The sequence below is a fragment of the Solanum verrucosum genome, unplaced genomic scaffold, assembly GCF_900185275.1.
Source record: "Solanum verrucosum unplaced genomic scaffold, falcon-dt-bn FXZP01000228.1, whole genome shotgun sequence".
Taxonomy (NCBI): domain Eukaryota; kingdom Viridiplantae; phylum Streptophyta; class Magnoliopsida; order Solanales; family Solanaceae; genus Solanum; species Solanum verrucosum.
In genome coordinates, this window is record NW_026020210.1 from 373,341 (window position 1) to 400,434 (window position 27,094).

General features: G+C 36.0%; 1 protein-coding gene across 1 annotated transcript; it reads left to right on the forward strand.

The window, feature by feature from the left end:
• The first annotated feature begins 12,679 nt into the window (after window positions 1-12,679).
• Window positions 12,680-14,652, forward strand: LOC125830471 (guanine nucleotide-binding protein subunit beta-like protein). Its single transcript, XM_049509666.1, has 2 exons — window positions 12,680-13,643; window positions 14,286-14,652. Exons 1-2 carry the CDS (start codon window positions 12,756-12,758, stop codon window positions 14,385-14,387), a joined length of 990 nt encoding a protein of 329 aa, XP_049365623.1. The 5' UTR covers window positions 12,680-12,755; the 3' UTR covers window positions 14,388-14,652.
• Window positions 14,653-27,094: the final 12,442 nt, after the last annotated feature.

Sequence of the window (27,094 nt, forward strand, 5' to 3'; positions counted from 1 at the left end):
AAATGAGTACAAGTCCCAAAAGTCGACCATAAATAAACAGACTTGTCTCAAAATACAAAAGACTAGTCAAATAGGATTAAAGGAGATAGGTATGATCCAAGATGTCGTAAGTTCACCCTCACCTCCAGCTATTGCAACAACTGGCTTGAACTCAACATTAATAGTTGGTGCTCGGGCTTACATCACGAAATAGATGCAAAGTGCAATATGAGTAAAAAAAAATTGGTACTATAACACTCCGGAAAACTAATGAACTAAGCTAGAGCCTAGTATGTAGTCTAGTAGCCTAATTAGGGCTAACATAAAGATAAGAGTCGTAAAATAACCTCCCCTACTTAGTACTAATGTTTTAGGACCTAAACATCACGGCATGACCCCCCCCCCAAGGACCCCCCAAGGTTCCTTGAGGAGGACCATAGGGCAGGCCAAAAAGCTATCAAAAATAGCATGAACCACAAAAGGGCACCCACGAGCCGTGAGTGGACTCACACCCCGTAGGTGGGGGTCTTGAGTCAAGGCTAGACCTCCCCCAAATCTCCAAAGTTCCAGTACCATTCCACACTCATGCAGTACGGTTCGTGGACCCACTCATGCACCGTGGGTGGGGTCTCGTGAGTGAGGTCTGGACCATAGCCAAAATGACAAGTCTCAGACCCAACCCACAAGTGACCAGTACGGTCCGTGGGTCCATCCACGTCCTGTGAGTGGGGGTCGTAGATGGGGTCTGTGAGACTGTCTTAAATTCGGCCAAGGGTGAATTAAATTAGGTAAGTTATATTTTAATTATTAAAGGGTGGGGACGGTTTATATTAGTTATTTAGGCATATATAAGTAGTTATTAACTATTAACCAACTCTTTTAACACCTCATAACTCACAAGACTCAAAACATAACCTACTTTTCTTTCCAAAAATTCTCTCTCTAAGACTCCATTGAAGAACAAGAACAAGGTCAAGCTTAGGATTCAAGCAACAACTTCTTCTCTCCAATTTTGTGAAGGATCTCCAATCAAGGTATGGGAGTCTTGATTCAAGGAGAGCTTTAATCCATGAAGCCCTTTAACTCTTAATTTTGAATTGGTAGAGTCTTCAAAACTAGGGTTTTCAATCTAGCCATGGGTTATTCGTAAAAACGATTTCAATGGGTCAATTGTCTTATATTATGGTTGATTTGTTGTTTAATGGTGATTTTTATAGTAAAATTCCCCATAAACCCATGAACTTCCACATGACCCCAATTTCATGAATTGTGATGGGTGTATTGATGTAAGGTGAATACTATGAATTGTTTCTATGGTATTGTAGTGATTGAATCTTGTTTTATTTATGCCTAATGTAGTATTTATAAGTGTGATTGTGATACATGATTCATGACCCTTGAGGGGTGAAATTATGAAGGTTTATGCATGTTGATGAAAGTTGTGTATGAACTTATGATTCGCTTTGAAAGTGAAGATCCTATGAGTATTGGGTAAATTGTGGTATTGTTGAAAGATCATTCTCCCCTTACCCTTACACATGCCTATGTATGAATTGTATAGGATGATGATAATGTTGTTGTATTGATTGAAAGGTTATTCTCATGAAACACTATGAACATGATGTGAAAGGTTTACTCACATGTTAATGTTGATTCTAAGGTTGAAAGTCCATTCTTACCTAAATGAATCTATGAGCTATTTTATGAGTTGTATTGAATGAAGGGCAATATATTCCTTCACACATGTAAATGCAATTCAAAGACTAATGATGTATAATTTGGGAAATAATGCTTAGCACCGAGTGAATATGGAAAATGAGGTAGAGGCCCTCCTGTCAATACAATAGGCCGGGTCATCTAAATTATTCTTATGAGATGGAAGCTCATCTGCCAATACAATAGGTCGGGTTTCGAGAAGCAATCTTCATATTCCCTAACTATGTGCTCACATAGGTTTTTAGCTAGTGGATCCACCTAAAAACTATACATTTAGTTCTACCTTAGGCAAATAGGACACCTTCTTTCGGTGTGGGATTACACGATACCGAATTCAATGTAGATCACATTGTCTATGTCGGTTGAGGATATTTTCCCTACATGACAAGATAATGAATATGACATGAATTATACTTATGACTTCTTGATGAGCTTTACTTAGTATGAGTGGGGGTATGGGTTCACTTTTACATTGCACAAGTAGACTTTGAAAGGGATTATGAGATGGTTCTTTATGCTATAGTAATACATGAATGTATGCATGTATGTTGATTGGATTGTTACTATGAATGACTTTCCTTATGTTCAAGTAATATACATGACTATTTATTTATCTATGACTATTGATTATGATGAGGTCTAAAGATGATATGTATGACTAATGTGGCTTCAAGGGAGTACTTAGTATGGTTGGTATTATGGGATACCAACGATACATTGCACAAGTATACCTTAGGGTTGCTAAGGTAATGGTTCTATTATGTTACAATGTTCTTACATGATAAATGTGATTATGACTTGTGTTCTACATTGAAAGTGCATGTCGACTCTCAAACTTGGCAAATGCATACTTTTCAACTAAAATGTCATTTTTATCATATTTCAAGGATTTTTATGCATGCTTCCATACTTAGTACATATTTGTGCTAACCCCTATTTCTTCTACATTTACTATGAGTGTAGGTTCCAATCGTTGAGACGTACATCTTCTTTCAAGTGAAGCTTGGGTTGACTATTCCCTAAGCTTGGTGAGTCCTTAAGATTCGAGGACAAGACATTATCTATTTTAGCTTCTATTGTACTTTCTATTTTGAGACTTTATTGATGTAAAGGGCTTTGACCCTAATTGTATTCTCTATTGTACAAAATGGTGATTGAGACAAGGTCTAGACTCTTATTTTTGTTTATGAAAAAAAAGTTGACTTCGATTGTAAAAGTTTTAAATTTTCCGCATCATTTCTATGACTTTATGTTTATGATTATGCTAATGGCTTGTATAAGACCCGGGGTCAAGTATGTCGTGTTACGTCTAGAGGGTACCCCTGGGTCATGACAACTCAGTAGGCATCATAGGCTGACTAAGAAATAAAAGTAAAGACGGTATGAAAAACGAGAATTAAACGTAACAGAGGTCAAAAGAGCAGAGAAGTCTAATTGAAATGCACACGAGTGTAGAAAAGAACTAAAACAAAGCAAGAAAATAGCTAAGTAAAAACCCAACTGACCCCATAAGCCCAGAAGGTACACTCAAGTGCAAGTTTAAATAAAAATCTGAACGGACCCTCATATGCCCGACAGGTGTATAGAAGAACTAGAACTACCAAGAACGGAACCATATGAATCTATATTCGGAGGGTGTGTAGCCTAGACCTCGAATTGGGGATAGGCCTCCCAAATGTAACCAATAAAGTCTAGTCGATAGATATCAACTCCGTAGAAATAATTAGTCTAAATCATGGACTACAACTGAAGATCAAATGTCCAGACTTTGATCTGCGACCAATAATAATTGTCGTGAAAGATTTCATGCCAAATCATCATCATAGTTTCACTGTCTAAGGCCTATTGGCTCCAAAACAAGCATGTCTAAGGGAAGCACTAGGTTACACCTAGATTAAGGTCAAACATGCTTCCAATAAAAACCATAACAATTACAACACATGTCACAAGGTAAGATGATCGTGAACAACAAGAACAACATGTTAAAAGTAAGCCTAAAACATGATATCTAACTAACTAAGCATGACTAGCTACCCAACCCAAATGCATACAAATCAATATGCATTTACATTCTCGAGCTCAATCTAAATGACGAAAAGCCATAACCTACCTCAAAGCAGACCATATGCTCCAAATTGACAATTTCAGAGTCTTTTCCTTTCGAACGACTTCTAAACGCTGCCACACTATCAAAAATAGACTCACAACATTAAAATGGTTGTTTAGATACCAATATCATAATTATCAAAGATAGATCCAAAATTGAATAAAAAATGAGAATATGGGACCTACGTTGGGAATCCTGAAATTAACTTTGGCAAAAGTCCTTTTAAGCTCCTCAAACTTGTAACCCAAAATGAGACACAATTCTGGCTCAAAACAGCCCCAAACAACAACATGCATGAATTCACTAACTTAACCACAAAAAAGGGCTAGACAACCCCTTTAGGTTGGAATTTACCTCCGAACATCACCCTCACGTAAGACTCTGAAACCTCCAACACAAAGCCTCAAACTCCCCGAATGCACAAGACTTGAAATCACCTAAATCGGACTCCCAGAACTCAAGAAAATGAATAATGGAGTTCAAATCTTTTGATGGTTCGGGACTGGTCTTTTAAATAAAAGACTAGTCAAATGGGAATCAGAACGCGGTGAGGGGGTTTGTGATCGCAGAAGTCCACTCAACTTAGACTTCATGAACGTGGAGAACAACTTGCGATCGCAAAAGGCAACTGCCCAAGCCTCCACGAATGTGGCAGGCTTCCCATGAACGCACAAGGCAACAAGGTCAGGCCTTTGCGAACGTGACTTGGCCTCATGTACGCGGATACCAATCCCTTTGGCCTTTGTGAACGCGGACCACTACCTACAAATGCGAAGAACAATTTAGGCATGCATCAGCTGATGCACATCAACTACTTTTGGCCAAGTTCAAAATCTCTAATGGGGTGCTAAAGATTCATTCGGAACCCCGTGCACGCAAATGAAATATGCTACCTCGATAAATTCAGCATCCCGAACCCAATAAAGCTATTCAAACTTTCAATCGAAGTTGTCTCAATAAAAAGTGGATCACACATCCAAGCTCTATTTTAAGTCAAATTCTACAAGGGGACTCGGGATAAGCCCAAAAGCCTTAAAATTTACACCAAGGGTCCTTCTAGACCAAATTCAACATTCTAAAGCAGACAGAACTATTAGAATTGGATTCCGAGTTTGTTTTCTTGAACTTTTGACCGAAGTCAATCGTTCAAGTTCTAGAAGCTCCAAAACATGAAAAGCTGCATAAAATCCAAAAGAACAACCAGGTGATAGAACTATCAGTCTTAATAAGTCATAAATGACTTGACTTTGCTATAGGAACACTCTAAATGATGAAAATAAGGCAATAATATAAAATTGACTTGAAAGGTTATTATCGGAAAATTAAGGGACCGTTATAGAAAGTGGAGTGATTGAAATAATGATTGGAAGGATAGCGACAAAGATAGGAATTGATATGTACTTCCACATTATAGGCCCAAACCTAAAATATCAATTGTCAACCTTGAGAGTTATTAGATGGGACATATGTTTGCCTTGATTCTTAATAATGTTGAGGGATCCGACAAAGGGCTTAGAGAAATGAAGAATGCATTCTCTTCTTTGAATCAAACAATCACTTATCACTCTATTTCCATCAAACAACTTCAAGCTCAAATGAATCAGATTTCACTTATTTAAACATGAGACAAAAGGGAGAACTCCCAAGTGACAGGAATCCTAAAAATGGCAATTTTCATCGCATGACTATTGTTACAAGAAGTGGTAAGATGGTACGGAGAAAGGTAAGAAATGAGGATGAGACTCGTGGGATTAATGACAAGAGAAAATCAAAAGTTGAGAAGTCTACTTCCGAGGGGATGTTGCACATTGATGAACTGATATTGGTTGATGATGAAATTGAAAGTGAGACCCCATTGAATGTTGAAGAGGGAGAGCGAAAAAAATGACACGACTCCACACATTTCTTAGCCTCAACTAAAAATTCCCCCACCTTTCCCTCAAATATTGAAAAAGAATGATGAAGACGTCAAGTTCAAGAAATTCCTATTGATGTTCAAAAGTCTCGGTAAATATTCTATTGGAGGACACTTTTACTTGAAATTACTAGGTATGCAAAATTCATGAAGGATTTAGTGACCGAAAAGTGGAGATAGACTTTGAGGTGATAGAAATCTCGCACCATTGTAGTGTGATCATGTCAAGTAATATGGTGGTCAAGAGAAAGATTTGAGGGCATTTAGAACTTGCTTGGTTTTGACCAAGGCTTTTGACTTAGTTTTACTATTTTAGCTTAAAACTAAGTGCTAATAAGCACTTTTTAATCTACTCAAAACACTTTAAAAGTGCTTTAAAACTATTCTAGATTAAAAGCACAAGTTAATTAAACAATACATGCTCTTACAATCTCGTGCACCATTGGGATGTTTTAGTTTGCAAAGGCTTTATGTGATCTTGGGGTGAGCATCAATCTCATGCCTTTAGCAATTTTCAAGAAACTAGTCTAGGAGCTCTAAAGCCAACTACTATGAGGTTGCTTATGGAAGATAGGTCAATCAAAAAGTAGAGGAGATTAGAATCTTCTCCTACCACAAATATTTATCGACCAAGTGTCGTAATTTACTAGCATTATTCTCTCGAGTGAAGAGTGAACCATTGCTAACCAAAATTAATTTATTCACTTGAATCGCGCCAAAACTTGTTATTTCTAACCTCTACTTTTAAATTTCAATAATTAATCTCTAAATGATTTGACGTTATGTTGTTCACCTGCAACCTAAGCTCAATCTCTCTCGAGATCAGTAAGGTATAATGGCACGGTTAATCAATGGCTAGTCAATTAACTATAATTACTACATAATTGAACAAATAAAAATAAACATAATAAATCGATTATAATTAAGCAAAATCATGAGTTCATTCAACAAAAGGTTCATCCTAGAAAATATGTTAGCTATTCATACTAATGTTTAAGAGCATATCATAGATTTTCACAATGAACAATTAAGAAAAAACTGCAGGTCGAATTTGAATCGTCTTTTCTCCTTACGTTGTTCTTGACTCCCAAAAGTCAGTGTCTCCCAACTTAGGTAAAAAGTGATGCTTCTAAAATCCAACGTAACACTTTCAAACAAGTTATAGATCTATTTGTACTGCGTACAATGGACCCTTGGACTAAAATACTCTTTAATTAAATAAAATAAAATCTGCACAATTTAGCTTGGTGCGACGCAAGTATGATAGTCTGCCATGTCGCGCACCCCTATTTTTTCAGCACCCAAATATTTCAGCCACTCTCTTCTACTTAAGATTGGCATGATGTGGGCTTCATTGGGTATCAATGTCGCGCAAACTAATTTGCTGCAAAATCTCGCTTTTCTTCCCTTTTACCTATTCAATTGATCATTGAACCCCATATTCGGTCTTGATTACTTTTATTGATCTTATACTCAAACTTTAAAGCTCCAAAGAAGTCATTTTTAGCTCCAAATGTGCTAGCTCATACATCATTCCCTTACAAAGAGACACACATAATAAATACGAAATGATTATTATAGTAATCAAATAAAGGTGGAAGAACACACATAAAGACTAATTATAAGTTGAATGTATGTATATTGTCGTATATCAACACCCCACACTTGAACTATTACTCGTCTCCGAACATGCCCTACTCTATAACTATTTTCCAAAGGCAACACCAACAAATCTATATTGATTTGAACATGTCTACTATGTCTAAGACTAAGTGATGACATCCACATTGGCATACATCCATTAAAATTTATGGGCTTCAATGAAAAATCAAGAAAATATTTATTAGGAAAGAAGTGTCCGAATTCAAGCCCAAAAAAAGAAGTTTGAGCCACATAAAGCCCAAAAGAGAGCCCTAAAAGATGAATGTTCGAAGTCAAAGTTTCCTAGTTTAAAAGTTCTCTATTTGAAAGTTTCCTAGTTTAAAATTTTCCTAGTTTAAAACTTTCTTTATTTAAAGTTTTCTAGTTATTATTTCCATAAAAGTAGGATTGAAATCACATTCTATTTGGGATAATTTTTCATATATATATATATATAGGGGTAGATTTTATTATTTGAGAGAACATACATGATTATTATTATTATTTGAGAGGTTTCTCTACTTTACACCATTGTGTATGGTGACTATGAATTTATCTTACAACCTTATCAGAACGATTCTTTAAGAGGTAAGATTAATTCTTAATTTGATATCTTTGGTTTCTATTCGTAAATTAAAGAAGGTAATTAGTCTTATACTAACTGTTGTCTCTAATTTCTTCAATATAAGTGTCTAGATCACTTTTAATCTGAGTTATAGAATTGACTCTATTAGTATCATAATTAGTTTTAATCCTCTAATTTTGAATAGTAAGATCAATTAGGGTTCTTCACACTTTTCTAGAAATTTAGGAATTTTATTTTTGAATTTCACATATCTTTCAATTTTTGTCTTTAATCTTAATAATTTTATTTCCGTATTATTTTCTTGTTTATTCTGATAATCTTTATAACTAAGGCTACCATTTAAGCAATTCTTATACATGTCATGCTTCATCATCAATTATCAATTTGCTCATTCTTCACTTACCTCTACTTTTCTTTATATTCTCCATCTTTTTAAGCTATCACTAGCAAGTAACCATTTCTTAATTGATTTTTAAAGAAATATTCTGGTTTTTTTTTCTTTTCCGCTCCCTGCTAATAATCTCTATTTCAAAACTTGCACCATTAGTCTTTTTCCAAGTATAACTAGTCCATTTTTCAAATTTTAAACTTTTTTCAAGCGCCGCACCCATTTATGTCAAAGTGCTTTAGGAGTTATTTACTCAAATTCGAGGTCAATAGGAATGAAAATATTTAGCTTAAGACATGATTATATAAAAACAAATAGACTAAAAACTCAACGATGGTGACTAGGGATATCACATGTGGGTCGATAAAGAGAAGGCTAATAGTGTGACTAAATAATGAAGCACCTATATCATCTCCTAGACTCAACACTATTCAATTTGTTTTGCACATACACCGAATAAGTTTTACACATCAACATAAACAAAATCATCTCACACACACATTATACACGTTAGACTCATAATTGATCCATATTGACTCTAGATTAAGAAAACAACAACAACAACAATCATTCAAACTAAACCAATATAATCATACTAAGAACCAAGAAGTTAAGCTTAGATGTCTCAAGAAAGATCGTTCCTTTTTTTACAACATGTATTATAAGTCAAGACCAGTGTTTTAAAAGGTGAGGGCATGAGACGGGGTGTTTTACTTAGCATATGGCGAGACGTAAGTCTCAAGACATGGGGCATAACTCCTAGATCTTTAAATTTTTAATTTACAATATAGTATAATAATATTACTATATTATAGAAGAGTCTAGGAATGACTACCAATGGTCCAATAAGATCACTACTAATGTCCAATATATTTATAAAATATATAAGTGGGCCCCACCACCTTCCACTTAAATACTACATATTATATATTATTAATTACTATACTATAAATCACAACTAATATCCAATATATTTATCAAACTATATAAGTGGGCCCCACCACCTTCCACTTAAATACTACATATTATATATTAATTACTATACTATAAATGACTTAAATACTCCATATTATCTATTAGAATAATTAACAATTATTTGACACTTTAAATTCTATCAATGCCATATAAATTAGGATAAAAAACCTAACATATAATATTTAAATATATTTAAAAATAATATAAGTAATACTATACATTACAATAATTAACAACTTAATTATTTAAAACTTATATAAAAAATTTAATTGACTCTCCAAATTCTATTGGTACCACATAAAATGGATTATATAATAAACATATATTGTTTGAAATTGACGAAAAAGAAACAATAAATTACAATAATTAATAAAAAAAAATAGTCCACTCCAAAAAATCTATCAATTAACAACATCTATTGTTTGAAATTGACGAAAAAGAAACTATAAATTACAATAATTAACAAAATAAATCTCTCGACTCCAACAAATCTATCAATTAATGCCACATAAATTGGGACATGGCAAATAACATATATTATTAAAAAATTAGCTTCAAAATGTACTAAAAAATACAATAATTAACAACTTAATATATTAAAGAGACATATAAAAAAGGGTTAATATTTGAAATTCTGCATCTGCCACATAAATTAGAACAAAGAGAGTAATAAATATTATTTTCAAAATTATGTTAAAAGAAAGTACTACAAATCACAATAGCTAACAATTTAAAATATTTTTAAAATCATATACAAATTTCAATAACTTCTCAAATTCCATAATATGACATAAATTAAAAAAAAAGTGTTATAAATCATAATAAATAGTACAATATTTAAACTACTTTAAAAGCATTATAAATTGTAATAAATAATACAACAATTTAAATTACTGAAAATTTAACGACTTAAATTTTTTTAAAAAAATGTATTAAAATTTTGGTTAATTGTCAAAACTTTACATGTGCCACATAAATTGGGACATGGATAGTCACACATTTTTTTAAAAAAAAAATTACATTAAAAGTATTCTATCAATTAACAACAAATATTGTTTGAAATTGACGAAAAAGAAACTATAAATTACAATAATTAACAAAATAAATCTCTCGACTCCAACAAATCTATCAATTAATGCCACATAAATTGGGACATGGCAAATAACATATATTATTAAAAAATTAGGTTCAAAATGTACTATAAAATACAATAATTAAAAACTTAATATATTAAAGAGACATATAAAAAATGGTTAATATTTGAAATTCTGCATGTGCCACATAAATTAGAACAAACAGAGTAATAAATATTATTTTCAAAATTATGTAAAAAAAAAAGTACTACAAATCACAATAGCTAAAAATTTAAAATATTTTAAAAATCATATAAAAATTTCAATAACTTCTCAAATTCCATAATATAACACTTAAATACTACATATTATATATTAATTACTATACTATAAATGACTTAAATACTCCATATTATCTATTACAATAATTATCAATTATTTGACACTTTAAATTCTATCAATGCCATATAAATTAGGATAAAAAACCTAACATATAATATTTAAAAATAATATAAGTAATACTATACATTACAATAATTAACAACTTAATTATTTAAAACTTATATAAAAAATTTAATTGACTCTCTAAATTCTATTGGTACCACATAAAATGGATTATATGATAAACATATATTGTTTGAAATTGACGAAAAAGAAACAATAAATTACAATATTTAATAAAAAAAATAGTCGATGAAATTGACGAAAAACAAATTATAAATTACAATAATTAACAAAATAAATCTCTCGACTCCAACAAATCTATCAATTAATGCCACATAAATTGGGACATGGCAAATAACATATATTATTAAAAAATTAGGTTCAAAATGTACTATAAAATACAATAATTAACAACTTAATATATTAAAGAGACATATAAAAAATGGTTAATATTTGAAATTCTGCGTGTGCCACATAAATTAGAACAAACAGAGTAATAAATATTATTTTCAAAATTATGTTAAAAAAAAGTACTACAAATCACAATAGCTAAAAATTTAAAATATTTTAAAAATCATATAAAAATTTCAATAACTTCTCAAATTCCATAATATGACATAAATTAAAATAAAAAAATAATATATATTGGGCCCCGTGCTGGCACGGGGTCCTATATCTAGTAATAACACAAAATTATAAAAAAAAACATCTGTAGTTTAAAATAATTACAAACATGATTAAGGAAAGCCATAGAAAATAAAGCTTCTAGCATGATTATACAAGTATAAATAATCTAATATCTTAATTTTATAATAATAAAAGAATCATTATTTCTAAAAAAATATTATTACCATACTATAAAATTTATCCCCTAAAAGAAAATAATCAATAAAACTTACTACTATTATAAAAAAACCATCACTCTATCATGAATAAAAATAAAATTACTTTCAAATAGCTAAATGAAATATGATAATTTGAGACATATGACAAAAACATAGAGACCAATGATAAGTAAAAATGTAAAAAAAATTCTATGTATTTTTAAAAGAAACGTTATGTAATATATAATCACCCTCACATTGTTACCAAATAGTAAATATGCGATACTACAACTTGTTATTTGAGTTACTCTCAATCTTTTTATTTCTATAGATTAAAAAATTGTTAAGTATCATTCATTTATTTAAGAATTACGAGGGTCAACAATGTTAACTAAAGATTTTTTAACACATGATTTGTGTAAGATATGTTAGGCGAGCCCTAAGCATTGGACGTTGAGCGTTAAACATGCTTATGACATATAATTGGACACTTAAGACATAAATCTTATCGAGCTAAGTCTCACACTTGAGTCTCAGAGTGTTTTGCTAGAGCCTCGACCCGAGGCGAGTCCTAATAGAGTCTTTCAAAACACTGATCAAGACCACTAGCCACCAGTGGCGGAGCTAGAATTTTTAATTAGGGGATTCAAAATCTAAAAAAATGGACACACGAAGTAGCCTAAGGGAATTCGACATCTACTATATATACCTAAAAAATTATTTTAACCATATAAAAATTATATAATTTTCCACCGAAGGAGGTTCGGATGAAACCCCTAAAGGTATGGTGGCTCCGCCACTGCTAGCCACTCAATCAATCAACATTGTAGCTAACCCAAACACCTAACATTCAAATATCATGAGATTGTTTAGAACATTGGCTTCCACCAATTTTTTTTTCTCAATCTTGAATTGGGCTTTAATATGTTGAAAGTTGGGATAAATATGTTATTTCGATTTCTCAATGGTCAACCCGGATGCCCTTTAGCAGACCCGTCCGAAAACCCTAGAAACCTTGAAGCGTATAAATACATCCAATTGAGTTAGTTAGGGTTCCTCCTTCCTTCTTCCCTCACTTCCATTTCGCTTCAATCACTGTTGGACACAATGTCGCAAGAATCACTAGTCCTCCGCGGCACAATGAAGGCCCATACAGATTGGGTGACAGCCATTGCCACTCCGATCGACAACTCCGACATGATTGTCACATCGTCTCGTGACAAATCCATCATTGTTTGGTCACTTACAAAAGAGGGCTCACAATACGGTGTCCCCCGTCGCCGTCTCACCGGACACGGCCATTTCGTCCAAGATGTTGTCTTATCATCAGACGGTATGTTTGCACTTTCCGGATCTTGGGACGGTGAACTCCGTTTATGGGATCTTCAAGCTGGAACCACTGCCCGGCGTTTCGTCGGACACACGAAGGATGTTTTATCCGTTGCATTTTCAGTTGATAACCGTCAGATTGTTTCTGCATCTCGTGACAAATCGATTAAGCTATGGAACACTTTGGGTGAGTGTAAGTACACGATTCAGGATCAAGATTCACATTCTGATTGGGTGTCTTGTGTTCGTTTTAGCCCAAATAATCTTCAACCAACTATTGTTTCTGGATCATGGGATCGGACTGTGAAAATCTGGAACCTTTCTAACTGTAAGCTTCGCGCTACTCTTGCTGGGCACACTGGTTATGTGAATACTGCTGCTGTATCTCCAGATGGTTCTTTGTGTGCTAGTGGAGGAAAAGATGGAGTGATTTTGTTGTGGGATTTGGCTGAAGGGAAGAAATTGTACTCCCTTGATTCTGGTTCTATTATTCATGCTCTTTGTTTTAGTCCCAATAGGTACTGGTTATGTGCTGCAACTGAGTCGAGTATTAAAATTTGGGATTTGGAGAGTAAGAGTATTGTCGTTGATCTTCGTGTTGATCTCAAGCAAGAGACTGAAATGTTTGGCAATGCAACTTCTACTTCTGGCAATGCCAAAACCAAGGTGAGTTTGATTTTTCCTCTTCTTCTTTTCTTTCCTAAATCATGTATGTTCCTTGTTTGCTTCAAGAATGCTACTTTTGGTCTATTGTTTTATGTTATCTGTAATATGAAGATGATTGTTTGAATGTTTTATTGTGGATATTAGTTCATTTATACTTGATAATGATATCGGAGGAGCAGTTCATAATCTATCAGTAAAATAACATAGTTAGTAACTCTTGGCAGCTTCTTAAGCTTTTCTTGTTCATGTTCTTGTTCTCTAGACTAAATAATGGTATGATATACTTAGTGCTGTAGGAAGTTATGGTAGTAATTCAGATAGTATTAAAGTTTCTTAAAACTAGTATTTATCACCTGACCAATTTGTCCTCTATGCTTTTATGAATTCTTTCCCCTCCTCATTTCGCAGTTTTTAGCATTCTTTTCTTACTAGTTCAGTCATTTGTTAGTACACAAATAAGAATCTTCAATTTTTAGAAGGGTTGCTGCTCTTCTTACTTGCAAGTTTATAACTTTACTTTTCTATGGTTGTTTTGACCTGATTTTTGTAATGATGCTGTGTCCCTGGAGTTCGTCAGTTCAATTGTTGTCAATGGTGATACACCTTGCGTGTAGCTAAACTCATTTTATCACCACTTGACAGGTTATATACTGCACCAGTTTGAGTTGGAGTGCTGATGGGAGCACACTTTTCAGCGGATACACAGATGGTCTGATTAGAGTGTGGGGTATTGGCCGTTACTAGGATAAACACATAGCACCATTTGGCCTGACTTCCATTTAGATGAAATCTAAATGATAGGAAGAAGTACGCCGGTTTCTCTTTGTTTTCATAGTTTTGGATTTTATTTAAGCATGTTGTTATGTTGGATGTAGATGATCCATCCAACAAGCGGTTTTTGCCTAGTCCTCGGGTAACTTTGTGTTTCCTTTTATGTTTTTCTACCTTACAGATATTTAGTTTTTTTATGAGAAGTCTTCAACTATCTCTTTACTCCTTTTTATCCTCATTTTTTTTTGTGTTTGGGCAAAAATTTTTACTGCAATTATTTATCGGGTCATTTTCCCAGGGTAAATAGATCGTTCCCTTCACTTTACAGTGTCATTGAAGAACTGGTAATCTTATTTTGTGTCTGATTGTCACTTGAAATTTGACTTATGATATCTCTACAGAGAGCTCTTGTAGCTTATGCAGAAATGTAACTTTCTATAAAAGCAAGATTTGAGGATGCTCTCTATTTGTCAAAGTTGTATCTTTTCAGATGTGGGAACTTTGGCACTTTAGATTATTGTATTTAGAACAGTTCTGTAAAATAGATTCTAGATGAGGGTTATTGTGTATCAGGTTATACAAATGCAAACAAATACTCAGAGATGGTGTTATAGGATTCAGACAACACAACCATACAAATGAAACTTGATAATTCATGACATTAACAATACATAGTACTCTTTCTATTCTAATACATCCTATTCAATACTTTGTTTTTAATTTTAATACACCTTATTCATTTAATAGAACAAACCAAATAATTGATAAAAGACAATCCCAACTTTACTAGTTCACCACATTCAGTAGTATTCTTATATACCCTACCAAACAACCCCTAAATGTATTTGTTTACACCTCCTTATGTTAGATGTTTCAAAACCCATTTGTGCAATGGATTCAACTGTCCAGGAATGTTGGACAGTTGATGTAAGATCATCCACAGATAGTTGAAGTGTGAAAGTGTTTAAATAATTTCTTCTGTCCAAAGAAATGAATAGCGAAGTAATGAGTTTTCATTGATGTTGACACAAAGATTGTTAAATGCTTGGGAGTTTTTCTATTTAATCTTTTTCATCTTTGTTGCTGGTTGTATTTTTGACTAACAAGAAAGATTTCAGTGACTGCTTGTTATCGTGTCTTACACTATGTAGGATATGAACTGCCTCGTCTCTGGAATGCTATCTTTTGCCTTACCTCACTTAACAGGGCATCTTGTTAGTGGTTTTCTGGGTGATATCTGGCTTAGAAATTGTCCATGTAGACGAGATATAAGAGGGTGCTTTCTTATTTCTTCTGCTGTGTTATAGCCCTCAGTTTTTAGCCAGTTTCTAGTAGTGTGAAAGCTCCTTATAATAGGAGAAGAGCACCAAAAGAGTTGCTCAAGAATGAAAGTATAAGGGGTCACTACCAGCTGATCTTGCACATGGTTGTACACCTTTGTGACAATTTGTGGCCTCTCTAGTAGTAGAGCAGCAGTCTCCACAAGCAGTTGAGCCATAGAGGGAAGGAGAAAGTCGATTCTAGTCTTTGATTCACACAATGTCAACTTCCTGAGCTCAGCTTCGTAATGGAAAGAAAGATACCACTACTTCGCCTCTTTGTTGGACCGCCGGCGCGAACACAGTGGTCTCTGACCAGGACCAGGAACCAATTCGAATTTGGATCTTGACATGTCGGTGGTTTTTAACCGTAGGCATTTTGCCAGGAAGTTGGTGGGCCTATCATGAATTAGGTCGGGGTGGCTGGTGGGAGAGGCAGGATTCGAACCTACGTAGAAAAACTTCAACAGATTTACAGAGCTAAGAGGAATGGTGCAGGAGTGAGGATATGTGAGACTACCAACACAAGTAACATGCCTGTGGATAGGGGGACAAGCGTGTCTTAATGAGGTCATTAATTTCCCTAGATAGTCACCCATGTTTGGAAAATTACCTAATACTATCACGTTTGTTTGTTTTAGAACTATCATGTCATCCAACTTTGCATATTTTTCTCAAAATATATTTGACACAAAAAGACATCTTTCTCTCTCCTAATGAATGCCATGTCATATTATTCCCTTTTTACTAATATTAAAAAAACAACTTTTTAAATCAACCTATATAATATACTCTGTAAAAGTAATAATTACATAACGCAAAAGTGAACATTTTAAAACAAACTCATATTTATTTTATGTTATTATGATTAACACTGATTATTTATTCTAAATCATTTTTCAAATCATTCATTCTTTAAGTTGTTATAGAATGCGCAAGGTGAACATTAAAAACAAGTAAAAGTGAAACGAAAAAAAAAAGAAAAAAAGTGATGTTAGAGAACACGTACTAAAAAAAAACAAAAGTATTATATCAACTAACTCTTTTTATGGATTTTTTCATGGCAACTATTCCCATTATTTATTCATTACACAATAAATAATTATTCATTTGTTACTTGTTTATTTTAGAAAATCAAGTGATAATTTATTACTTAATTCCTAATTCACTGTTATTATTAATTATAGTTATTTGCCAATGTATTTTTTAAAATATAAATTTATTATTTTCAAAGATTGATATAGTAAAATTATCTTTATTATTCCTTAAGAAATATGTCAAATTAATACTGAACAAGTAAAGATATAAAGATGGACGGAAGGAATAGAAACTAAATTTCCCAGTTAAAAAATTAAAAAAAAGAATAATATGATATGACATTCCATTAAAACTGTGCACTTTGCATATTCTTTAAGAAATTAATGAATGAATGAATTGAGAAAGGATTTTAGAAAAATAATTAATGTTAATAGTAATAATAGAATAAAAAATGTCTATCTCTTAATATGCCAAAGTAACAAAATTAAAAATGATAAATAATCAAGAATTATCTTGTTTACTGAATATAACATATGCGTTATTTTAAAATATTATTTTTTTAATAAAAAATGATAATGTGACATGGCATCTCAATGGGAGAGAATAATGTTTTTTCTTTGTCAAGTATATTTTGAGGAAAATATGCAAAGTTGGGTTATATTATAGTCCTAAAACAAACATAAGTGATATTTTTAAATAATTTCTCAAATATGGATGACTATCTAGGGAATTTACTCGCTCAAAATGCAGTAACAATTTAGCCAAAATGCAACATCTATTTGTCCAAAAACACAACAACTATTTACCCTTGAAGGCAATAACAAATTGCTCAAATGGAGCCGGCGGCGATTTTTCATGCAAACCCTAATCTGTTACGCCTGAATCCATGATTGGAGCTGCCATTGGCCAGTTGACAGTAATGACTGGTCAACTGATCCCACTTGCTTTGATATACAATTGCCTTCTCTCCCTTCTATTCCTATTGATTTGCCTAACGTACCTAACTTGCCTAACGAAGAAGCGATGAAGTTCAATGAAAGCAACTATGCAGCTATATTGAAACCACTGAATATGAATTCTCCGAATAATAACAAAGCCCATATGGGTTCTCGATACCATTTAAGATGCCTACCTTAAATAATGGTGTTCTACGTGTAACATGGACAGAGGATGAAGTTAAAAGGATGAATGCATTGGAAAACCTTCAATATGCAGTGATAGGAAAATTCTCTTATGGCTGGCCACAACTAGGGAGTTAATTCCATCTCAATGTAATATTAAAGGAGCAGACTAGATTGGTTTGTTGAGAAATAGTCATGTTTTAATAAGGTTGGAACTATTTGAAGATTGTGCGAACATGATGGCAAGACCCTTGTACTACATCTCTAATAGGGAAGTTTTTGCCTATCCTATGAGCCTCTAATCTATGATGAAAAATTCAAGGTTACTAAAAAAATCACACACGCTATGACATGGATTTCATTCCCTGATTTATGGCCTACAGTTTTTGGGAAGGAATCGCTGTTTTCACTAACGTCAGCCATTGGAAAACAAATTCACCTTGATAATGCAAATATTAACAAGACAAAACCAAGTTGTGCGAGGGTAAAATTCAGTTAGACTTACTGGGTGAGTGATTAATAATGGTTCAACGACACTTAATCCAGTTCTAAGAGTCAATGATCGTTAGTCAGTATATAACCCAACCAATTGGGTTGGGATCGTTCCCACATGGAGTGGTGCGTGTTTGAGAATCAAGAGACAAGCATAGATATGTTCAAGTCAGTCATAGGTAAAAACATTTACGAACAAAAGCATATTTCAAATTAAGGGTGACACAAGTGTCAATTAACATGTTTTTTTTTAATTGTAACTAATAGCTACAACAACAACAATTAACACTAAGGAACAAGTAAGGAGACAGGTTCTTGGGATATGATTGGATTATGGGCTAAGGTAGACGAATGAGTAATTGCAACTGATAGTAAATAGCTGTAAATCAGTGACTAAGTTAGACTTAAGTGGGGATAAACTTTCTCTCGAACAATTTACCCCGAATCAAATTGGTTTCTGTCGAACACCAATAAGCAGCAATTAAGAACAACTTACACTTTAGTCCATTCACTCTCTCGAGCTGAATGTGTGGAAAAAGGTTTAGGATTCACTCTCTTGAGATGAACCCATGACAACCCAATATCCACAGACTATCAAATCAGTAATCTATGTTTTAAAACCCCTCTCTCGAGCAAGCCAAAAACACGAAGGTAGAGTTGCATTTGCAACTAAAACCCTTTAAATTAGACCATAATTACTGATTGAAATCACTTTAAAACAACATTTGCACTATCAATTAACAATACCCAACAACTAAATCAGCCCATCATCACATAATCACACCCCAAGAATTGGGTTTTAGCTAGACATTATAAAAATATAGAAATCGTTACCAAATTGTGTTTCCATCAACTGGATAAGATTAATTTCGTCTTTACAAAGGTTAAGGTTGAAGAATCTCAAAGACCCACTTCCAATTTCTCAAAAATAGAAATCTTCGAAGATAAGGAAAATATTGTCTTAATACTCTCAGTTCTAACTAAAAAATTACTCTAATGAATTTTCATAATAAAATTTAATTCTAAACATAAAGTTTGAAAATGCATTTATAGTCGCCAAAAATTATGCTGCGAAGGACCATTCGGCGCAATAAGTCGGGATCGCCGATCCACTCGGCAATCCGCCCTTTGGTCAGTTCCATCGCCTTTTTGCTTTGGCCTTCAGCATCTTCAAGTTCTGTAACTTTGGGCGATCTAATCACTGCATCGCGTATCCATTCGGCGACACGCCGACTGCTCCTTTCTATCGCCGACTTGATTTTCTCCTTCAGGGCTTGGCACACTAGAACTTTAGGCGAGATCATGGCTATTCGGCGACTCGCCCAATGGGTTAGGCGATCATCATGCCTACTTTTCTTCGTCTTTTCGGCTGCCTTGTTCCTTTTTTCTTATTAGTGTCCATGCTTTGTTCCTCAATCCAAATACCTGAAAATCAAGGATTTACATCAGTTATTGGCACCAAATATGCATTTGAGGATACTAAATCTATTAAAATAAAGCCCTAAATGAGTCCAAATCGTGGACTCATCAACACCCCCAACTTAAACTTTTGCTTGTCCTCAAGTATAACTCAAGTTCAGCAGTTCAAAAAAGATGTCTCAAATAGTGCTACACATGATTCAATCATGAATGCACGCAAAAAGACTCAACTTATTCATGCAAGGATCAATTGTGCACTCAAAGACTCAAGATGTGACTCACCATTATCAAAGAATCTCAAGTTCGCAATACTTGCTTCAAATGCAAGTTCAAGCTCAACAAAGGTGCTCAAATGCCCTCACACAAAGAATGATTCCATAATCACACAAAATGGTCCAACAATTTAGAGTTTTGGAATTAAATGCAACACTCACACTCACAAAGATGAATACAATGCATGACTCCACCCATAGGTTTACCCGTATTTTCCAATCAACCATTGTTTCTGCTCACTTAAGATCAAAAAGGTCTTTTCAAGGTTTGTAATGGGGCTGAGTGCAAAGGTATGATCATTTAGGATTAATGGCTGTAATTCTCATGAGATGTGGTGTGAACAACACTTTCTTTCCTTTCCTTCATCATTCTCATTCGAGCTCACAAACCACCCCATTATTCATCTTCTATGGAATGTTGGTCACCCCATTTCTTTTTGCATTTTCACACTTTATTCCACAACTTTTTCATTCTTTTTTTATTTTTTTTATTTTTATATGGAGGGGTTCCATCTTACTCAAAACCATAGGTTAAAGGGGATTCTTGATATTTGCCTTCTCTTTTCACCACACCCCCAACTTAGGCTTTTGGCCTAAGTTGACTATTCACACAAACCACAAATCATGAGGATTATGGGTAATGGATCAAGAAAGGTTACATTTTACATCAAGTTTCTTCCAAGAAAAGGATAAGGCTCAAAGGGTGTTCAAACAAGGATCACACACTCACAAGGCTGGCCACAAAAGAAGTATAGTGTCAAATTGTTTCACACTCTTCAAAGTTGCCTAAGATCATATCATGAGATTGCATCACTTAGTCAATCGGACCAACAGAGCAAATTCTAGGTGTCATCATGCTTGGTTCACGGTAAGCTCATCACACAAGGCATTGACACCAATGACAAACAAGACTCCACACTTTCACTAGTGTGCAATGTTCATCACAAGAGACTCAATTCGATATTTGGCTAGTCACAACGAGATGCAAAGAGTTAACATATTGTCTATGCAACTTCATTTGGCCTCATCGTAACTGAACATTCATTTTTGTTTGATTATGAGCACTATTCAAGTCATCGGTATTGATCAAGACCGATACTCAAATTTGCAAAAGAACAACCACATTCAAACACAATAAAAAGGTGGCACAATTTTTTTCGAAAGGGTAAAAAATTATTTGCAATTAAAACAAGGAGCCACAAGCTCAATCATCCACATAAACAATATCAACACAATATAAAGCTCACAACCCAATATATACATAAAAATAGTCACGCAAAAGGTGGGCCTCACCCCACCAAATAAAACCATTTGTCCTCAAATGCAAGCAAAAATATCCAAAAGTCAAAAAGTAAGACAGAGAGGGAGGTAAAAGGGAAATCCTGTCTAATCAGTCACTCCATCTGTCTGGGCATTAGTGCTCGATGTATCACTCTGGGCTTGGGCAACAATACCCGTAGTCACCTCAGAAGGAATGGCAGCTCCACTGGATCCACCCATGGATGTCTTTGTCAGCGATGTCTGGATTATCGACTGCACAATCGTCTCCTCAAGATCTGGAAAATCTCCATCTATGCTCTCCTCCCTTATCTCTATCAGTTACTCATCAGTCTCTGCCTCTGACTCATTAACTGCTGCACCATCCCTATGTACATCTCCGGTGCTAGCCAAACGAATCTCTGAAGTCTCAAGAATGTCCATATCATCAGCAACCTCCAGTAATGAAGTGAAGTCAATAGACTTGAGATAGTTTACGTCCTTCCTCAAATCTACTACTTCGAATTTCAAAGCCGTAACCTCGGAGGTCTCCCCCTGCCTGCTCTCACAAGCCTCGACTCTCATGGTGAGAGTATCAATGGAAGTCTGGAGGGGGGGGGGGGTCAGTGCAACAATGATGACACTTTCGATCATCCATGAGATGGATCTCTCAAGTCTGGTCGCCCTCTGTCAGCTGAATGGGCAAGGTGCCTTATCTTCAGGATCATTGCCCGAGTAATCTTTGCTGGCTGGGAGGAGGTAGAGATACCCGGGGCTTGTGAAAAAGAGGAAGGGGTAGATGTACCTAAAGGCCTGGAGGCCGGAATAGGCAAATATGCCTCTGCAGGTATCGAATCAATATCTACCTCAGGAGATGTGTCCATCGAAACTGCCTTCCTCCTGTCAGCCTCCTCTCGAGTGTACTCGGTCTCAATGCACCGAATGTCAGTGGAGGAAGACGGGATAACCTTAATATCTCTCGTATCATCCTGGGGCACTCCAGCACGTCGACACAACTCCGTGATCAGGACTGGAAATGGCAAGGAGGTCTGACTCTGCTTGGCTCTCATGGCCATCTCTTGCTTTATGAGGAGTCCCAAGTTGATGCTCCTTCGGGATATGATAGCTCCAAGGCAGGCCGCCTTAGGGTGGCGTGAAATGGACTCGTTCTGGGATGACATTATGGTGCTGCTAATGAAGCCAAACCAGAACCGAGCAGCGATACTTAAATCCTTCTTCTCTATGGGGACCCCTGCCTCGATCCACCTCGGGGTGGTATCAGAAATCAATGGAGCCAACCAGCCCTTCAAGTCATCCAGGGATTGCGCAAACGGCAAACCCTCATATGCCTCTATAACTCTAAGACCCCTGCCAAGTACAATATTGATGTACTCGCTATTGCATTCGACTTCTTTACCCGTGACCATGACCAACTTAATCGGTTTGAACTCGTTGACCTTCTTCTTGCTCTTTGGAACCAAGTCATCATATGTTGTATAGAACTCCCAAACCCATGAAGGAATATAGGGGCCTCGGGGCCTAGTGAACTTCTCAAAGCGGTGAAAATGGACGGTGTCCTTCACATCGTAGTACTTTCCCTCAAGGTCCTGTGTAGACAACCTGTTCTCCTCGAGAACAGTCCGCAATCCATCACCTTTCAACTGGTTGACAAGCCTAGGAGGAGGGACAACTGGTGGCACAAAAGCCACATGAGGTGCTAGAGCTGGCACTGAACTTGCTGTGGTGGAAGTTGAGGGGACTTTAACTGAGTCAGTGCGAGATCTAGAACGGTGCTCATCCCACCGGGACTGTAAGGGCTGGTCGTTCTCAAGCTCAAATAAAGCAGCCTGGGAGTCAACAATCGCTCTCTCAGATGTGGGCCTCTTGCCCTTACCTTTATCTTCTATTGAGAGCTCTTGCCTTCCTCTTTTGGGATGATTTGATCCCCCTTCATTGATTGTAATACCCCGTGCTCTTTTCCGGGGTGGCATGTCTATGTCTGTCCTTACTATGTCTGCAAAACATAAAAAAAAATTAAAAATAATTCAATCAAAAGCACAGAAAAATAGTTGCAGACCGAACCGATCGGCAAGTCGCCGAATCGCTTTGGCGAACCAGATTGGGCTCCTCAAAAGGATTGGCTCAAAAATCTCAGAAAATTTTGGCATGTCGGCAATGGGCAGGCCTTTCGGCGAATCGCTGACAGCATTCGGTGAGCAAGGATTAACCCGCCGAAAGTTATAGTGCATTTAAGGGATAGGGGCGAAAACAAGGGGCGATCAAGAAGGACTTTCGGCGAGTGGCTGAGTGCACTCGGCGACCTCAGGCTGCTCGCTGAAAGTTACCGAACCAACCTACTCATTTAGTATGAAATTAAAGGCAAGATGAGGTACTTCGGCGAACCACCGAGTGGTTAGGCGAGCTTGACCCAGCTCGCTAAACGACCCAACATGCCTACGTTCAACCCAACTTCTAGCATGCACTAATCAAATTAAACTAAGACCCAATACACCCATGCCTCCGGGATACTCAGACTTCTCCCGATTTTGCCATATTTGGCCATTTGATGACTTTTGCCCTTAAGAATGACGTTAATTGCTCCATCATTGAGAAAAATACGTCATTTTTCACAAATACGGGTTGCTTAGACTTCACCCGAATAGACCCAACAACATGCAAGCACAACCCCACAAATTTTAACCAATTTTAAGGCACTAAATCATGGGAATTCAACAATATAAACATTACGGGCAAGATTTTCAAATTAACACAAACACATACAAAAAAAATGAAGATCAGAGAGGCCCAACACACATCACTAAGATAAGATCATTTCAAATGAGTACAAAATTGCTAAAAATAAATTTAGGGTTTAAAAACCAACCTTAGATGCAGATTAAAATAAGATTGAAAGAAATCCACTCTGAACACATATCCAATGACTAAAACACTCTAACATGAAAGAAATATATAAAACTAAAGTGCGGGTGTGAGTTTGGGAAGATTAAAAGTGAGGGAAAGTGAAAGAGTAGGAAGTTTAAATCTCTGGCCTTTAAAAACCGTCTAGTTCTCGCCCATTCAGCGACATTAGTCGTGTTCACCGACCCAGTTGGTGACACGCCGAGTGTATACTTACCTCGTCGAGTTTTACAGGACCTCCAGTTATTGTGGGGGTCCAAACGGCGGACAAAGTTGTGATCGCTAACCAAGTCGGTGATTCGTCAATCAGCTCCGGGGCTCGCCGAGTTTTATAGACTCCAATTTAAAATTGTCTTGAGTCAAATGGCGGTTCAAGTTGGGCACGCCGACCTCTTCGGCGATGCACCGACTGGACTTGTGGCTCACCAACCTGCATTTTTCAAACACTTTCCACACTTCGACCTGCACAATCAACACACCATTATTTCAACTCAAAAAGAAAGCAAATAAAAACTTGGGTTGCCTACCAAGCAGTGCCTTAGTTAACATCGCGACACGACGCAAGTCCACACTCAAATCTCATTCTTGGGGTTGGCCATAGTATCACTACGCAAACCCCCTTGCTATCTCGGGTTCAAATGAGACGAGATATGACCCATTTGGGTCTCTAACTGCTTGATCGATACTGAATGAGAGGTGACAGTCTGGATGAGGGTCGACGCATATTCTTTCATTTCTTTCAAAATCTTGTCGGACCCCTCAACTTTTTTGAGGATACGAGAAATCATATCCTCAGACCGGCCACCTTCCGAATCCTTTGGCTTTTGGCGCTCATGGGGAGACACATACCTATCCTTCTCCCCATCCTTCCAATTTGGATTTCGGTCCCTCCATTCTCGATCACGATCCTTCCAACATTCATCCCGGTTCAAACTTGCTTACCACTCTGCCTCGGGTAGTTTGAATGATAACTACCACCTTAGTTGGTTAGGAAATTCACCCTTCGCTGTACAAAGCCTCAAACTTTGCCTCATCAGGATTAGCACACCCGACACCCACGACATTGACATTTCGAGCACCAACTCCCATGACATTTTGGACAAAATATCAAGTTGTGTCATGATCTTGGCCATTATCTGGTCCCTCTCTTGGTCTTTTTCCATTTGCTTCTTGGTCAATTTGAATGTAAGATGGGAGACTTGGTCTTCACGGGTGTACCAATCTCGATTAATTGTGGTCATGTCATCCAAGAGCTGAGCTGCTATCACATAAGGTTGTTGCATCTAACCTCCCAGAGAAAGTTGGTCAGCAACACCCTTGTTTACTGAGTCAAGGCTCCAATAAAAATACTGCAGCAACACATTGTCAGGCAAGCCATAGGTTGGACATTGGGGCACCAACTTCTGGAATCGCAACTAAGTTTCATGTATTGGCTCGCCCTCCAGATGCTAGAAACTCTGAATGCTGTCCCAAAGAGTCATCATCTTCGAAGGAGGGAAAAATCACACATTAAATGTGGTGACCAACTCCTTCCACGAAGTGATTGATTCACGTGGCAATTCAGCCAGCCACTTACACTCTTCTCCCATCAAAGAGAATGGGAACAACCTCAACCAGACCGACTCTTGGGATATATTCTTGAAGAAGAACGGTCCGCAAACAACCACAAAATTTCTAATATGCTCATGGGGATCCTCATGAGCCAAACCACTGAACAACCCCTTCAATTGCAAGAGCTGCATCATAGTACTTGTGATATGAAACACCGCATTCCCTTCGGTCGGAGGCAAGCGAATGGCACCAATACCACCCATAAGATGGGGGTCATTAGCATTAGGCTCGTTGACATCGTTGAGGTTTCCGAAGCCATCTTGGTGGCCTACTTGGCTACCATTGCTGCCGTTCACACTTATACCTACTGTTTCAAAACACAAACAAGCAAAACAAAAATAGAATTAAGTAAGTTCAACAATGACTAACAAGAACAAAATTTAACTTAACTAAGGATTCTCAACCAACATCACTCTCCAGTAGCAACACCATTTTGATTAATAACGTTTCAACGACACTTAATCTAGTTCTAAGAGTAAACAATCGTTAGTTAGTATATAACCCAACCAATTGGGTTGGGATCGTTCCCACAAGGAGTGGTACGTGTTTGGGAATCAAGAGCCAAACAAGAATACGTTCAAGTCAGTCATAGGTAAACACATTTACAAACAAAAGCATATTTCAAATTAAGGGTGACACAAGTGTCAATTAATAGGAGATTTTGATTGTAACTAACAACTACAACAACAACAATTAACACTAAGGAAAAAGTAAGGAGACGGGTTCTTGGGATGTGATTGGATTATGGGCTAAGGTAGACGAATGGGTAATTGCAACTGATAGTAGATAGCTGTAAATCAGTGACTAAGCTAGACTTAAAGTGGGGATAAACTTTCTCTCGAACAATTTATCCCGAATCAAATTGGCTTCTCTCGAACACCAATAAGCAGTAATTAAGAACTACCTACGATTTAGTCCATTCACTCTCTCGAGCTGAATGCGTGGAAAATAATTTAGGATTCACTCTCTCGAGCTGAACCCATGACAACCCAATACTCATAGACCATCAAATCAGTAATCTTGGTTTTAAAACCTCTCTCTCGACCAAGTAAAAAACACAAAGGTAGAGTTGCGTCTGCAACTATAATCCTTAAAATTAGACCACAATTACTGATTGAAATCACTTTAAAACAACATTTGCACTATCAATTAACAATACCCAACAACTAAATCAACCCATAATCACACTCAAAGAATTGGAGTTTTAGCTAGACATCATAAAAAAATAGAAA

What these genes read in the sequence shown, in the direction of transcription:
- LOC125830471 (XM_049509666.1), top strand. Translation starts at nt 12,756, where the DNA reads ATGTCGCAAGAATCACTAGTCCTCCGCGGCACAATGAAGGCCCATACA. An exon ending in CTGGCAATGCCAAAACCAAG is followed by an intron (nt 13,644 to 14,285) that starts GTGAGTTTGATT and finishes ACCACTTGACAG; the next exon opens with GTTATATACTGCACCAGTTT.